We start from the raw sequence: 16,986 nt of genomic DNA on the forward strand, positions 1-16,986 counted from the left end.
TTACACCACTGGTGTGTCACTGAGCAGGATGAATCATGCCGGTGCTTGGGACATGACAGTAGCCCAGCATCCTGCCTTACAAGATAGTACTTTTTCTTTAATATTTCCAGCATGTCAGTCAACTCCAAATTGGTTAAGATTAGGTACTTCAGTCAAGGAAAAAGTGAACCTCCTCAATATTCCATCAGAATGACAAGGATAAATCCCAGAAGAGGGACTAGGAAAAAACACTTAAAAAAGTTAACTCATCAGGGTGCCTGGGTGGTGCAGTCAGTTCAGCATCTGCCTTTAGCTCAGGTCATGATCTCAGGGTCCTGGGATAGAGTTCCACATCCGGCTCTCTGATCACCCGGGAGCTTGCTTCTCCCCTTCCCTCTAACCCTCCTCCCAGCAAATAAATAAATAAAATCTTTAATCTTTTACTTTTTAATCTAAAGGAAAATGGAAAGAAATGAGGAGATGAAAAGAAATCCAGATTTGTTCTATTCAACTGCCATTCAATAACATTTTTGAGCAAAATAAATGCCAGAGAGTGTTCGTTTATAGTTGAGGGTGAGATGATACACTAGAAGAGATAGAGGTCTGCTGCTGTTTTCAGATCTTTTGGGGTTAAACACTTTGAAAACAGCCAAGGTAGGTTTGTTCCTGGAGAGAAATTGTTGCTGTTGTTTCAATACCAAATACAGGTTGTACCGTGAAATGTGCTGAATTTACTCGGGAAAAGTGCTCAATTTGCCACGTCAAGTATTAAGGACAGAAAGAAGGGAGGGAGGAAGGAAGGAAGATAAAGGAAGGGATGGAGGGAGGAAGGGAAGAAGAAAAGGAAGAATCTATTTTAGTTCCAGCCTCCTCAGTTATCTAAAAAAGGCAGAAGCTGCCCATCATTTCTCGAGGAGAGAATTACTCTTGTCTGTGAGGAAAAAGAGGGAAAAATCACTGACTTGATCTGTTCATGGTGGTCCCTTTTAAAATTTCATTTGCATAGAATACATTGCAAAGAAAAAGAGAACCAAAATCTTCCCAAACCCTGGACTCTCCATGTGCCAGATTCCATTAGGGAATACTTGGCACTTTTGTGACCGATGGCAGCTAAATGTTTAAACAATGGTGTGTGGGCTACCAAATCATATGAGATCAGTACTCAGAGATACCTTGGGTGTGCTCTAGCATAATGCACTCTTTGGGTAGCTTGAAGACTGAAGCTTTGAGAATTCAGTTGCCTTGCCCAAGATGTATTTCTAGAAAGTGACAAGTTGTCATTAAGATGCAGGTCCCATTATATCACACTGTCCTCAGAATCTTTAAGATTTTGTTATCTAAATTTTATCTGATTCTATAGAAATGGTCATTGAATTTTCTTGAAAAAAAGAGATCATTACCTGTTCTGCTCTTTAGAAGTCTCCTTTCAGAGTTGTTCTTGATTTGGGTAAATGTGCATCAACTTGACTAATCAGCCATGTTCAGCCCCCAATCCTCTACCCCATCCCTACAGATTCAGGTGAGAATCCCTAAGACTCACCTCCAAAGCAGTCATGTTTTTCTGGTTGGCTGCAGATAAGCGATTAGCCTCTCTGATTTTCTCCATGGCTTCTCTCAGCAGGTCCCAAGCATCATCAACTCTGTCTTTGTAGTCTGCCAATATCATTTGGAGACCCTTCTCCATTTCCTCGTTTTTCCCTCGGGACTCTCCAAATAACTTCTTCACTTTCTTCAGAAGGCCTTCGGCAGCTCTGCAAGCAGCCCAGCCCAATAACAGACAATAAGCCCTTGTCATTGCCTCACGGTTTATTGGTATTAAAACTGTGTTACAAAAAGATGTTAGCATTCAAAGAACAGAAAAATAAGACAGGATTTAAAGCAGATTGACTATACTAAATCAAGATGAAAATGGATACCTGAAAAGTGGTAAGACCACTTATAATTAATATTAAAGCACAAAAATATACACATTTAAAATGTATTAGTAATATAGCATTTTAAATTTGAAAGAGTCACGTTTTTCTCATAATCTGACTGATAAAGTAAATTTTATGATCCACTTCACATACCCCTGCCCCCAAATCCCCCAGTGTTACCACAGTGATACATTTTCTCCATTACTTTGAATATAAGTTATGAACATTGATATATTTGTTTAGAAATTGTGAACAGAACCATTTTTGATGTGCTAATACAATATCATGATACTGATCTACTTTTTTTTTTTCTTTCAGCTGAGTGATCTGGGAGTTTCCTGATTTTAACTTAATGGTTTTCCTAAAGCGATAATATTCTGAGCCTTTAAAAAAAGACCGAACACTTGGATAACAGTAGTTCTCAAGCTAACCGGCATCACAATCCCCAACACGCTTACCAAAACAGATTGCTTGGTCCCATCCCCAAATCTCTGGATTCGGTAGGTCTGGGATGGAGTTTAATAATTTGTATATGTAGGGGCACCTGAGTGGCTCAGTGGTTAAGTGTCTGCCTTTGGCTGGGTCATGATCCCAGCAACCCAGGATAGAGCCCCACATCTGGCTCCCTGCTCACAGGAAGGCTGCTTCTGCTTCTCTCTCTTCCTTCTGCTCCTCCTGCTATACACTCACTCTCTCTCAAATAAAGAAATAAAATCTTTATAAAAATAATTTATATGTGTAACAAGTTCTCAAGTGTTGCTGATACTATTCAAAACATATATATTATTTAAGTATTAATATCATCACTTTGAAGTTAGGTGACTATAAAAGTACACAGCTATTTTTTACTGAATATATGGTCACATAATTCATCTGCATTAGTAAAATCACAATTATTATTCCCAATCTCAAATTTTCAGCCCTAAATTCAAAGTAGTAGGCATTTATTATTTGAGGACTCTTCTATTCAGCATTTCCTAAAATGACAAAATGCACAAAATGGATTGCCAAATTCACAACTTTATTTATCCAGAGATATTTTCATTAAAACAACAACAACAAAAAACTATTGATGGTTTACAAGTCCCTAACGCAAGAGATTAATAAAGCAAGTCCTAGTTATGGAAGGGATAGCACCAGAATAGATCATTCATTTAATTGTTTAAATATAGGAAAACATGCTTTTAATCCATTTTAGAACAAGATAAATAATAACTAAGTGAAAAATAATGAAGTCTCTTGTACTCAAAAGTGTGATGAAAATTTTAGAAAACTGTTAGCAATCTGGAAAGCTCACTGTATCAAATGAAAAAATAATAAAGCATCTACTCACACTAACTCATCTTCAGCAACTTCCTTTTGTTTGTCTAGATTTTTCCTTCTCAGTTCTGCCATCATCTGATCAATCTCTTTCTGAAGCGCTTGCAAATTTCTCTCAAAGGCCTTGTCTTGAGTTCTGAGAGTTTCATTTAGTCTTACAGCTTTTTCATTTACAGCTGCAGGGGGTAAGACAAATTTTGTAAATTAGTAAACAGAAGTGCCACACGCAAAAATGGCAGCAAGCATCTGCTTTTCCCCACGATCTCCAAATGAAATGTAGTTTGCCATGGGTGTTCCTGCTGGGAACAGAGAGGTAGTTAATAACGATCCCTAACAAACAGGGAAAGGTGACATATTTGTCCAATTATATTTATTTTGTGGGGCACAGTAATTGAAGCACGGTGTTTCTATCTCACAAGGAAAAACACGCTAATAAAGAAATGGCCCAAACCTTCTTCAAGTAAGAAGTAAACAATGAGACACAAAGCCTACCCCTTGGAAGATGAAAACACAAGGTCTGTGCTACTGCTAAGACACAATCATATTCAGTCAATTTGCAAATACCGAGCACAGAAAAACGTCTCAGTGATGAGGTCTCTGAAAACAAACCTGCCCTCACTCTTCCACACCGTTCTATGTTTCTGTTTAAAGGAATGAGGGAGGAAGCACTGGACTTGGGATGAGGGTTCTACATTAGGGCTCAAAGCCACCTTCTAGCCTTCTAGAACATTCATTGTAAGAGTCTGTGTTTATTATGCATTGAGTAAAGAAAGCTTCAAACTGGGCTCTTCAAAATTTAAGGATTCTCTGGGTGCTTCAGGTATTCTACAAACAATGTCTATTCTGTCAAGTATCTATCTGATAGGTTAGCATTCTGGGCAAGTTTCATTTGAAAAAAGAATCCTATTTCAAATAAAAGTCAGAAAAACTGGTGAGTTGAAACATTTATGCAATTCTACCATTGGTTTTAGGCCAGCTTCTCCAGAATTGTGCTTTATGATGCATTAACTTAACAAGGTGAAGGGAGGTGTTTTCTCAAACTCTCGTGTGCCAATCCCTTATTTCTGTAATATCACCTGTGAATGTCCTTAGAATAAGGCCCTGCATTGGCCAAGAGACATTTTTTATTATTCCATGCTATATCCTAAGATGTCATTCATGGCATAAGGAATACTGAAAATTCACTTCTACTCTTGGAGAAACTTTTCTGATTAGCACTGGTTGGAGCTGTTCCAAGAGTAGTTATTCCAGGTTCTTTTAACAGGTGCATACTGGCTGAACAGAGCCGCCATGAAGGGTGTGACACAGTGGTTCTGAACTATGGTTCCCAAATAAGTAGCATCAGCCTCACCAGGGAACTTACTAGAAATGGAGATTCTCAGGCCCTACCTCAGACCTATTGACCTAAAAATTCTAGGGGTAAGGGTCTAGCAATCCTTGGTTTAACAAGCCCTCCAGTGACTTCTCCTCTACACTAGAGTTTGAAAATCATGGTTTAGAAGAAGGAATTGGGTTTCAATCTTGAATTTTACCCTTCCCAAAATGCATGTTTCAAATTCTCTTTTCATGATTAAGGTACTTGGTTAGAAAGTTGCTGCCATCAACCACTTATTCTGACAGTCATAATCCAATCTGCAGAACAATTTAAATAAGCTGTTTTAGAGAAAAAACATGGCCACTCCTAGCCCTGTGGTAGAAATTTTTGCTCAGGTGCCATATTCCTAGAAGTTAGGGAGGCTAGTTTGCTCTTTGTCAACTCCTTAATAGTCCTACGTTGACACACCCCAAAGAACCTTCTCAAGATTTCACCACTACAGTTGCTAAGTTATCACTTAGGTGCATTGTGTTTCTTAAGGAACAACAGTGATGATGGACTGATTAACTGGAAAGCTCCTTGATCCAGTAGACTTTGTGAGAACTATGGCAGAATGCTAATTATTAAAATGTAAGGTTTATACTTCTTAAATTTCAGGAAAGGTGGTAGAAGTATGTTGATTTAACTAATTGTATCATGTAACTAACCACTGACCTCATTTGCATTCATAAATCCCACTTTTCAAATTGTTAAAGGTGTAGGTTTTTTTTTTATTAAGTGAATATATAAATGAGCTTTGATTAGAAATATTTTTTGAAATTTGATTGAATATAGGTCCTGGGCCTACATGTTATTTTTTTCTCTTATAAAGTGAGTATATAAAAGAACTTTGATTAGAGATATTTTTTGAAATTTGATTGAATTAGGTCCTGGGCCTGCATAGTTCTAAGGGGGTAATGTGAGAGATACAGACTCACTTGCGGTCTATTCTTAAAACTAAACTTCTGCAGAGAAGAACTTGCTGGAAAAAGAATAAGAGAGAGGAAAGGAAAGGAAAAGAATAAGATGGCTATATCTTTTGAAACATAAGCATCATGTTTTCAAAAATGAAAGCACTATGTAAGCAACTAGAAGAAATAATTAAGTCACACAAAAATGATGTTAGCAAAATGATACTGCATTAAAAAAGAAAGCATCATTTCAGTAGAAGAGATGTGATTGCTCCCCTACTTTTATATTAATTTGGAAATTCTCTGAATATTTTTAAACTGAAGATGAACATGTCAGCCTTTTAGATTCAAAGGTATACACTATCAGCTCAGTACATGTTCATCAGAATTGAAAATAATTATGACATTAATATAGCTCTGAAATTTACTTATTTCTACTTTATTTCAGAGAAAATTTTAAGTAGTTTTGAAATATCTTTAAAAACAAGATAAAATTAACATAAAAGGAAATGAAGTAAAGATAAAAAATAATGTAAATCCAAAGACATATTAATAGTATCTCAGTAACCAAAGCATAGAAGAGAATTTAAAAGGGACACTTAAGACATATACAGTATCTGTAACATACAAATACATTAATCCATCAGAAGAAACAAAGTTGTTTTTCATACTGAACCAAAAAAATATCCTCTGATGGATAAATTCATCACGAATGACAAATACTACCATGACCTGAGAAACAGGAAAGAAGATGTCTAGCATTTATTAAGTCCTAGTATACCTTAGTACATATGATAATGTTATGAGTTGTTTTTATGTATAGATACGTGTGTGTGTATGTGTGTGTGTGTTCACTCATTAATTCTATTAGTTCATGGAACAAAATATAGAGTATTTGTGATCTAATCTGGAGTCATACCAAAGTAGAATTTCAAAATTATAGGGAGATTAGAATGCCTTAGATTAATAGACCTTGATAATCTATGAAGAGATCATTACTTATAATGGAAGATAGAGGGAGTAAGGTATCCCATCTATTTAAAAATAAAACTAGATAAATGGCAGGCAAACACATTCATTTTTCCCACAGCAATTTATTGCCACTATAAAACCTAAAAGTACTGATACTATCTCCGATTAGTATAGTTCTAAGAGAAAAAAAATGGGTGTGGTTATGTTGTATAACCCACTCATGGATTTTGGGGAGTTTTCTTTTAGAAAAATCTCCTGAACTGCCAAGACTTGTAATACATATAAACATCTCAGTCAGGGTTTCATTTGCTTCTGGCATATTCAGATTTAAACATTCAGGAAATTTTAACAGTTGGATTAGTTTTGCTAAAGTTTTTTTATAAAGGGCTATGCATATCATGTGTGTTACCATTTAAATCAGTAGCTGCCGGAAGAAGGGAACAATGTCCACATTTCTCCCTGGTACAGGAGCACAGCTATCCCACATGGACTTTCATATAAATTAGGAAAAAGTTATCCTGTCTGGACAGACACAACCAGGCTGCCTGACAGATGCATAATTTAGAGAAGGGAGACACCTTTGATGATACCTAACCCTTTTCTCTGATGAATGGACTGTGGGTGGAGAGTAAAACCTGGATGAAATCCCATCTCCACCTGCCCCTCCTGGTGCCTTTGTGCAGTGCACAGACTGGATAGTGGGTACATGGCAGAGTGAACCGATGAGCAGTGCTGACGCTGGAGTCTATGGAAAACATGGCCCAGCGTTTATCCTTAATCATGGATACTTTTTTAAAATTTTTTTTATAAACATACAATGTATTTTTATCCCTAGGGGTACAGGTCTGTGAATTGCCAGGTTTACACACTTCACAGCACTCACCATAGCACATACCCTCCCCAATGTCCATAACCCCACCCTCTTCCTCCTCCCCTCTCCCCCCAGAAACCCTCAGTTTGTTTTGTGAGATTAAGAGTCACTTATGGTTTGTCTCCCTCCCAATCCCATCTTGTTTCATTTATTCTTCTCCTACCCACCCCAAACCCGCCACATTGCATCTCCACTTCCTCATATCAGGGAGATCATATGATAGTTGTCTTTCTCTGATTGACTTATTTCGCTAAGCATAATACCCTCTAGTTCCATCCACGTTGTTACAAATGGCAAGATTTTATCTCTTTTGATGGCTGCATAGGATTCCATTGTGTATATATACCACATCTGCTTGATCCATTCATCTGTTGCTGGACACCTAGGTTCTTTCCATAGTTTGGCTATTGTGGACATTGCTGCTATAAACATTTGGGTGCACTTGCTCCTTCAGATCACTACATTTGTATCTTTAGGGTAAATACCCAGTAGTGCAATTGCTGGGTCATAGGGTAGTTCTATTTTCAACTTTTTGAGGAACCTCCATGCTGTTTTCCAGAGTGGCTGCACCAGCTTGCATTCCCACCAATAGTGTAGAAGGGTTCCCCTTTCTCTGCATCATCGCCAGCACGTCATTTCCTGACTTGTTAATTTTAGCCATTCTGATGGGTTTGAGGTGGTATCACATTGTGGTTTTGATTTGTATTTCTCTGATGCCAAGTGATGTGGAGCACTTTTTCATGTGTCTATTGGCCACGTGGATGTCTTCTTTGCAGAAATGTCTGTTCATGTCCTCTGCCCATTTCTTGATTGGATTATTTGTTCTTTGGGTATTGAGTTTGACAGGTTCTTTATAGATTTTAGATACCAGCCCTTTATTTGATATGCCATTTGCAAATATCTTCTCCCATTCTGTCAGTTGTCTTTTGGTTTCATTAACTGTTTCTATTGCTGTGCAAAAGCTTTTGATCTTGATGAAATCCCAATAGTTCATTTTTGCCCTTGCTTCCCTTGCCTTTGGTGATGTTCCCAGGAAGAAGTTGCTGCGGCTGAGGCCAAAGGTTGCTGTCTGTGTTCTCCTTAAGGATTTTGATGGATTCCTTTCTCACATTGAGGTCCTTCATCCACTTTGAGTCTATTTTCATATGTGGTGTAAGGAAATGGTCCAATTTCATTTTTCTGCATGTGGCTGTCCAATTTTCCCAACACCATTTGTTGAACAGACTGTCTTTTTTCCATTGGGTAGTCTTTCCTGCTTTGTTGAAGATTAGTTGACCATAGAGTTGAGGGTCTATTTCTGGGCTCTCTATTTGGTTCCACTGATCTCTGTGTCTGTTTTTATGCCAGTACCATACTGTCTTGATGATGACAGCTTTGTAATAGAGCCTAAGGTCCAGAATTGTGATGCCACCAACTTTGGCTTTCTTTTTCAATATTCCTTTGGCTATTTGAGGTCTTTTCTGGTTCCATATAAATTTTAGGATTATTTGTTCCATTTCTTTGAAAAAAATGGATGGGATTTTGATGGGGATTGCATTAAATGTGAAGATTGCTTTAGGCAGTGTAGACATTTTCACAATATTTATTCCTCCAATCCAGGAGCATGGAACCTTTTTCCATTTCCTTGTGTCTTCCTCAATTTCTTTCATGAGTATTTTATAGTTTTCTGAGTATAGATTCTGTGCCTCTTTGGTTAGGTTTATTCCTAGGTATCTTATGGTTTTGGGTGCAATTGTAAATGGGATTGACTCCTCAATTTCTCTTTCTTCTGTCTTGCTGTTGGTGTAGAGAAATGCAACTGATTTCTGTGCATTGATTTTATATCCTGACACTTTACTGAATTCCTGTACAAGTTCTAGCAGTTTTGGAGTGGAGCCTTTTGGGTTTTCTACATGTAATATCATATCATCTGCAAAAAGTGATAGTTTGACTTCTTCTTTGCTGATTTGAATGCCTTTAATTTCTTTTTGTTGTCTGATTGCTGAGGCTGATTGCTAGGACTTCTAGTACTATGTTGAATAGCAGTGGTGATAAAGGACATCCCTGCCATGTTCCTGAACTTAGTGGAAAAGCTTTCAGTTTTTCTCCATTGAGAATGATATTGCAGTGGATTTTTCATAGATGGCTTTGATGATATTGAGGTATGTGCCCTCTATCCCTACACTTTGAAGAGTTTTGATCAGGAAGGGATGCTGTACTTTGTCAAATGCTTTTTCAGCATCTATGGAGAGTATCATATGGTTCTTGTTCTTTCTTTTATTAATGTGTTGTATCACATTGATTGATTTGCGGAAGCTGAACCAACCTTGCAGCCCTGAATAAATCCCACTTGGTCGTGGTGAATAATCCTTTTAATGTATTGTTGAATCCTATTGGCTAGTATTTTGGTGAGAATTTTCGCATCTGTGTTCATCAAGGATATTGGTCTGTAATTCTCTTTTTTGATGGGATCCTTGTCTGGTTTTGGGATCAAGATGATGCTGGCCTCATAAAATGAGTTTGAAAGTTTTCCTTCCATTTCTATTTTTTGGAACAGTTTCAGGAGAATAGGTATCAATTCTCCTTTAAAAGTTTGGTAGAATTCCCCTGGGAAGCCGTCTGGCCCTGGGCTTTTGTTTGTTTGGAGATTTTTGATGACTGTTTCAATATCCTTACTGGTTACAGGTCTGTTCAGGTTTTCTGTTTCTTCCTGGTTCAGTTGTGGTAGTTTATATGTTTCCAGGAATGCATCCAATTCTTCCAGATTGTCAAATTTGTTGCCATAGAGTTGTTCATAATATGTTCTCATAATTGTTTGTATTTCTTTGGTGTTGGTTGTGATCTCTCCTCTTTCATTCATGATTTTATTTATTTGGGTTCTTTCTCTTTGCTTTTTGATAAGTCTGGCCAGGGGTTTATCAATCTTATTAATTCTTTCAAAGAACCAGCTCCTATTTTCGTTGATTTGTTCTATTGTTTTTTTGGTTTCTATTTAATTGATTTCTGCTCTGATCTTTATGATTTCTCTCCTCCTGCTGGGTTTAGGCTTTCTTTGTTGTTCTTTCTCTAGCTCCTTTAGGTGTAGGGTTAGGTTGTGTATTTGAGACCTTTCTTGTTTCTTGAGAAAGGCTTGTACTGCTATATATTTTCCTCTCAGGGCTGCCTTTGCTGTGTGCCACAGATTTTGAACAGTTGTGTTTTCATTATCATTTGTTTCCATGAATTTTTTCAATTCTTCTTTAATTTCTTGGTTGAGCCATTCATTCTTTAAAAGGATGCTGTTTAGTCTCCATGTATTTGGGTTCTTTCCAAATTTCTTCTTGTGATTGAGTTCTAGCTTCAGAGCATTGTGGTCTGAAAATATGCAGGGAATGATCCCAATCTTTTGATACCAGTTGAGACCTCATTTGTGACCCAGGATGTGATCTATTCTGGACAATGTTCCATGTACACTAGAGAAGAATGTGTATTCTGTTGCTTTGGGATGAAATGTTCTGAATATATCTGTGATGTCCATCTAGTCCAGTGTGTCATTTAAAGCCTTTATTTTTTTGTTGATCTTTTGCTTGGATGATCTGTCCATTTCAGTGAGGGGAGTGTTAAAGTCCCCTACTATTATTGTATTATTGTTGATGTGTTTCTTTGATTTTGTTATTAATTGGTTTATATAGTTGGCTGCTCCCACGTTAGGGGCATAAATATTTAAAATTGTTAGATCTTCTTGTTGGACAGATCCTTTGAGTATGATATAGTGTCCTTCCTAATCTCTTATTATAGTCTTTGGCTTTAAGTCTAATTGATCTGATATAAGGATTACCACCCCAGCCTTCTTCTGATGTCCATTAGCGTGGTAAATTATTTTCCACCCCCTCATTTAAAATCTGGAGGTGTCTTCGGGTCTAAAATGAGTTTCTTGTAGGCAGCATATTCATGGGTTTTGTTTTTTTATCCATTTTGATACCCTGTGTGTTTTGATTGGGGCATTTAGCCCGTTAATATTCAGGGTAACTATTGAGAGATATGAGTTTAGTTCCATTGTATTGCCTGTAAGGTGACTGTTACTGTATATTGTCTGTTCCTTTCTGATATACTGCTTTTAGGGTCTCTTTTTGCTTAGAGGACCCCTTTCTATATTTCCTGTAGAGCTGGTTTGGTGTTTGCAAATTCTTTCAGTTTTTGTTTGTCTTGGAAGCTTTTTATCTCTCCTTCTGTTTTCAATGATAGCCTTGCTGGATATAGTATTCTTGGCTGCATGTTTTTCTCGTTTAGTGCTCTGAAAATATCATGCCAGCTCTTTCTGACCTGCCAGGTCTCTGTGGATAAGTCAGCTGCCAATCTAATATTTTTACCATTGTATGTTACAGACTTCTTTTCCTGGGCTGCTTTCAGGATTTTCTCTTTGTCACTAAGACTTGTAAATTTTACTGTTAGTTGATGCGGTGTGGACCTATTCTTATTGATTTTGAGGGGGGTTCTCTGCACCTTCTGGATTTTGATGCTTGTTCCCTTTGCCATATTAGGGAAATTCTCTCCAATATGCCTTCTGCTCCCCTCTCTTCTTCTTCTGGAATCCCAATTATTCTAATGTTGTTTCGTCTTATGGTGTCACTTATCTCTCGAATTCTCCCCTAGTGATCCAGTAGCTGTTTGTCCCTCTTTTGCTCAGCTTCTTTATTCTCTGTCATTTGGTCTTCTATATCGCTAATTCTTTCTTCTGCCTCATTTATTCTAGCAGTAAGAGCCTCCACTTTTTATTGCACCTCATTAATAGCTTTTTTTATTTCAACTTGTTTAGATCTTAGTTCTTTTATTTCTCCAGAAAGGGCTTTTATATCTCCCAAGAGGGTTTCTCTAATATCTTCCATGCCTTTTTTGAGCCTGGCTAGAACCTTGAGAATCATCATTCTGAACTCTAGATGTGACATATTACCAATGTCTGTATTGATTAGGTCCCTAGCCTTCGGTACTGCCTCTTGTTCTTTTTTTTTGTGGTGAGTTTTTCTGCCTTGTCATTTTGTCCAGATAAGACTATATGAAGGAGCCAGTAAAATACTAAAATGGTGGTAAAGTCCCTAGGAAAATGTGCTTTAGCCAAATCAGGAGAGACCCCAAATCATGGGGAGGACAAAGGGGATAAAAAGAAGTTCAGAAAAAAAAATTTAAAAAAAAAAAAGCAAATTTAAAAAAATATAAAAAAGAAAAAATATGTATTTATTAGATTGGTGACTAGAACAGGGTCACCCATTTAATTTTGGGAGTATTTTGGTCTCTTAGAAGAAACTACCTCCCAAAATTTTAATGAATGAAAAATATATATGAGGGTAAACACAATGAAGGGACGGAATATGCCTATAAAGATGAAAAAAAATTTTTTTTAATTTCTAAAAAAAAAGGAGTTGTTAAAGTAAGTTGGTTGGGAGAATAAAGAAAAAGAAAGTGGAGAGATTTTGCTCAGGCTGGAAACTAGAATAAGCCCGGAGCTAGATTTAGGGCAGATTTTGATCTATTAGAAGTTGTACCCCAAATTTTTTTAGAAGAAAAAACCCTATGTGTATACAAAAATAAAGTTAGATACAATAAAGGATAAAATATGACTATAATAATGAAGGTTCAAAAAAGATTATTTTTTTTTTTAATGAAAGGTATTGTTAAGATAATCTAGCTAAAAAATGTTAAAAGAGGAAAGGGTAAAAGTTAAAAAAAAATTAGAAGAAGAAAAAAAAATTAAATTAAAAAAATTAAATTAACTGCAAGACTAAGGAATCATGGGGAGAAAGCCATGAACTCCATGCTTTGCTTTCTCCTCCTCTGGGATTCTGCTGTTCTCCTTGGTACTTGAACTTGGTCTTGGCTGAATTTCTTGTTGATCTTCTGGGGGAGGGGCCTGTTGTAGTGATTCTCAAGTGTCTTTGCCCCAGGCGGAATTGCACCGCCCTTACCAGGGGCCTGGCTAACTTATCTGCTCGGGTTTGCTTCCAGTTGTTTTTCTTCCCTGAACGCTTTCCGTAGCGTCCAGAGGACAGGAATGAAAATGGCAGCCTCCCAATCTCTGGCCCAGAAGAGCCGAGAGCTTGGGGTCCTACTCTTCAGTGTGCTCTCAGAGACAAGCACTCAATCACTCCCGTGTACCTGGCCTCTGGCCATGCTCCAAGCTCACCCAGCCTGTGACCAGTTCAAGGTAACCCCGAGTTGAGAGCTCACTCCTCAGCTCTGTCTCTGCAGCTGCTTTCCTGATCTAATACTTGCAAGCTCTGTGACACTCAGACACCCCCAATCCTTCTGTGATCCCGTGGGACGTGGGGCCATGCTGACCCCGCATGGGCTTCACCCCAATTTAGCCTCTGGAGTGATGTCCCTCAATGGAGCAGACTTTTAAAAGTCCTGATTTTGTGCTCCATTGCTCCGCCACTTGCCGGGAGCTGGCCCCTCCCCCTGCGATCTATCTTACGTTGCTTTAGATTCACTTCTCTGCTGGTCCTACCTTTCAGAAAGTGGTCGATTTTCTGTTTCTAGAATTGTTGCTGTTCTGCTCTTCAGTCTCCTGTTGGATTTGTAGATGTTCACAATGGATTGATAAGCTATCTAGTTGATCTCCGGCTACCTGATGTCATCTCAGCCTGCTACTTCTTCGCCATCTTGACTCCTCCCCCAAGCATGGATATTTGATTGAAATAATTTCAAAATAAGTTTCCAGGATTGGCTATAAGTACTGAGGCTATAAGTATTGAGTGCTTGAGATTGAGGTAGAAGGAAAAGGAAAATTACTTGGGTTTTGACCACTGCCTTCACAGATCCAGGCAGAAATTGTTTTACCCGCAATGGGATTTTTTCTGTGAGGGCTGTGTGGAGAGCATTTCAAGTCACATTAATGGGAAATAAAACTGGGGAAAGCACAAAAAACTCCATATAGCAGAGGATAAACCATAATGAGTTAATTAAGAATTTTGTAGTAGGTGTAACTTCTGTTTCAGATCCTGATATGTTTCGCCTCAGACTAAAACTCTGTTGCTTCCTGCAGTGGGGCATCTTTGGGAGTTTCTCTCTCTTCCTGGCTAGTGATCCCTAAGAATTACCTGTCAGGATCTGCCTTGGAGGTTATCTCACATCCTGATTTATTTGGTTATATTTCCAAGCAAAATATCTAAAACACGTAACACTATAGAGTAATCAAAATATTTTTAAAAGAAAAAGCCCAAAGCATTTTTCCTACTTTTTAAACCTGCATGTTTGTTTACTGTTTAATAATAGAAACTTATGATTTAGAGTCTTTTTAAAAATATCTTCTTTAAATAGTTCTTAATCTGGGGTTTAGCCCCCAAATGGCTTCTACTTTGATCCTCCATCATATCGGTAGATGCCAAGCACTAATTCCTTTAGAATTATGGACTAAATGCAGTGAAGCTTCTGGTAATATAACAAGTCCAGACTCTAAGCAACAGATTTTCATTGAAACCAAGTATTTTAAAAGCCATTTTGAGAAACTAAAGTGCTGCTTTAATATACTGAGTAAAATGATAAAAATAGCTTTTTAAAAAATTAATCTTTCTAGTAGTTTTGAATACAAACAACAGCAAAGCATAAGTTTTTGATTATCTATTCATAATAGCCATTGCTCAAAAATTAAGGCATTCCCAAGGGACTGCATTCAATTCACCAAGACCCTGGCTCATAATGTCTAACTCACTACCTGTTGTCCCTTATTTAACACTGTAGATTGTAGATGCTCCGCAGATCATGACCTTGACGATCCCAACCAAAGTATTTTTCAAAACCTGACCCTACCCTCAGATTGAGAAATGGCATTTCTTACTAGAGAAATTCCAGTCCTGTGTAATCCCTTTTTCATTTTTCTGGTGGGAGACATAATGATTAAATTAAAGGATTCTAATACCTTCTGCATCCTGGGCAAGCTCCTTAATGAATTCTCCTAAGGAGTCTGCTCGCTTGTTGGTCCTCTCAGCATCCTGTCCAGTTTGCTCGCCATCTGCTGTCACTTTGGTAGCCTAATGATCCAAATTCAGGAAAAGCATAATTAATTGAGATGATGAAGCTACAGTGAGATAAGCTCCCACTAGCTACATTTTCCTTCAAATATAACTCTGAGCCAAAGGCAATCGATGAATTATTGATCAGATATACTGGAAATGACACCCCGTGCTCAAGTATACAATTAAACTTTATTACTTCTTCCATTAAATGGAAATCAGAGAGCTGTACTGGGTCTTTTTAGAACCCTTGCTCTATGCAATGACACAGAAGAAGCGATAAAACACAATTATTTTTGAAGTATCTTTGAGGTAGAGTTGCCAAAAGTCTTTAACGGATTTTTTAGCCTCCACATGTTGCAGTTTTGTCCATATTTTATTTACTGAAAAAGTGTGGAGCATAGCAATGATCTCTGGAGGAGGCCCAGGCAGTCTGTCTCAATAAGCTTGATCCTATAGATGCAGTCTAGATCAATACGTTAATTAAAGAAACAAAGAGGAGAAATGCTTAGCTACTAAGTAGTAAATGCTTATTTTATAACACTCTAAAGATGCCAGGAAAACATTAAAGAAGAATAAAGGCTAACTCTTCCCATACATCATCACCGGAAAAGACGGCTGTTAATCACAGTACCACACATCATGGTCAACAAAGTGAAACAACTCCACAAATAGCTTCACCTCCTGAAGAATGTACCCACGCATTTGCACCTTCCTTCACATTGAAGATGCCACATAACACAAAGGAATCCATTTAACGTGTTTATAGTTAAGATATGCTATATTTAGTTAAATAAAAGGGGCATGTGTAACATTCAGTTTCTTAAAAGATACAAGGTTTAGAGCACCTTGAAGTAGGTATACAGTTTCTCTCTCGATGCATGTGCATATGCTAATAGGACTTCTTTTTTTTTTTTTTTTACTAAAAAGATAGAGATAATCTAACTATAGATAATGGATCAAAGAATTACAAACTGCCTTAAAATAATTTGAGAAAGGTCCAAATTGGCAGAGCATTAATTCTCTATAATCCCGTACAGAGTGTTTGCCTTCTAGACATGCCCAGAGATTCTAAATTTTTTCTTACACATAAGTGGATTTTAGATAGAAATTAAAATAGAACTAAATGTCTGGCCAACACAGAACATCGTAAGAGATGCTATAGAAATTATACTGCCTTTTGTGATTTCCCAGGGGGCAGTAAGAGGTTTAGTTCCTGACCACTTTCAAGATTTTACATGAAAGGTAGACTATAAAGGCCAACCATCAACTAGTTTCTCAACCTGTGAGTGTTACCATCACAAATAAAAAGATGAAAGGGTAAGATCCATGGGAAGTTTTAAAAATCTCTCTTAACAGTCTGCAGTAAATATCCGAAATTATTTGGAGGGTGCTAACCAATTGGTCAAGTAACTTTTTATATATACATTTCACATGCATATACATTTTAAAATGTTATTTGAAAATTACTAAAGTCAGCTGCTTAAGATATTGGCCTTCTAAGCTATTATAGATGTTTATCTAGACTGAATTGACTATACAAGATCACTCTTATTTTCACATATCACAGACTATACTAAGGGATTTGATCTACATTATGGTCACTTTTATTATCTTAAATTATTAATGTATTACCAGTACTGTATTGCCACACATGGTGTGCATTATAATTTAACTTAAAATGTATTCCTTGCTTTAT

At 37.3% G+C, this 16,986-nt stretch overlaps 1 protein-coding gene across 5 annotated transcripts in view; it reads right to left on the minus strand.

Annotated features, from left to right (window-relative positions):
* LOC116588466 (laminin subunit alpha-2) overlaps positions 1-16,986 on the minus strand; it is a 640,912-nt gene that overhangs the window by 128,505 nt on the left and 495,421 nt on the right. For all 5 annotated transcript variants that reach the window (XM_032339558.1, XM_032339559.1, XM_032339557.1 and 2 more), the window contains 3 exons: positions 15,194-15,305; positions 3,229-3,391; positions 1,520-1,730 (listed from right to left, as the gene is read on the minus strand). In XM_032339558.1, coding sequence (XP_032195449.1) covers positions 1,520-1,730; positions 3,229-3,391; positions 15,194-15,305 — 486 coding nt within the window. The remainder of the gene's footprint in view (positions 1-1,519; positions 1,731-3,228; positions 3,392-15,193; positions 15,306-16,986) is intronic.

Source organism: Mustela erminea, chromosome 4 (assembly GCF_009829155.1).
Source record: "Mustela erminea isolate mMusErm1 chromosome 4, mMusErm1.Pri, whole genome shotgun sequence".
In the NCBI taxonomy this organism is placed as follows: Eukaryota; Metazoa; Chordata; class Mammalia; order Carnivora; family Mustelidae; genus Mustela; species Mustela erminea.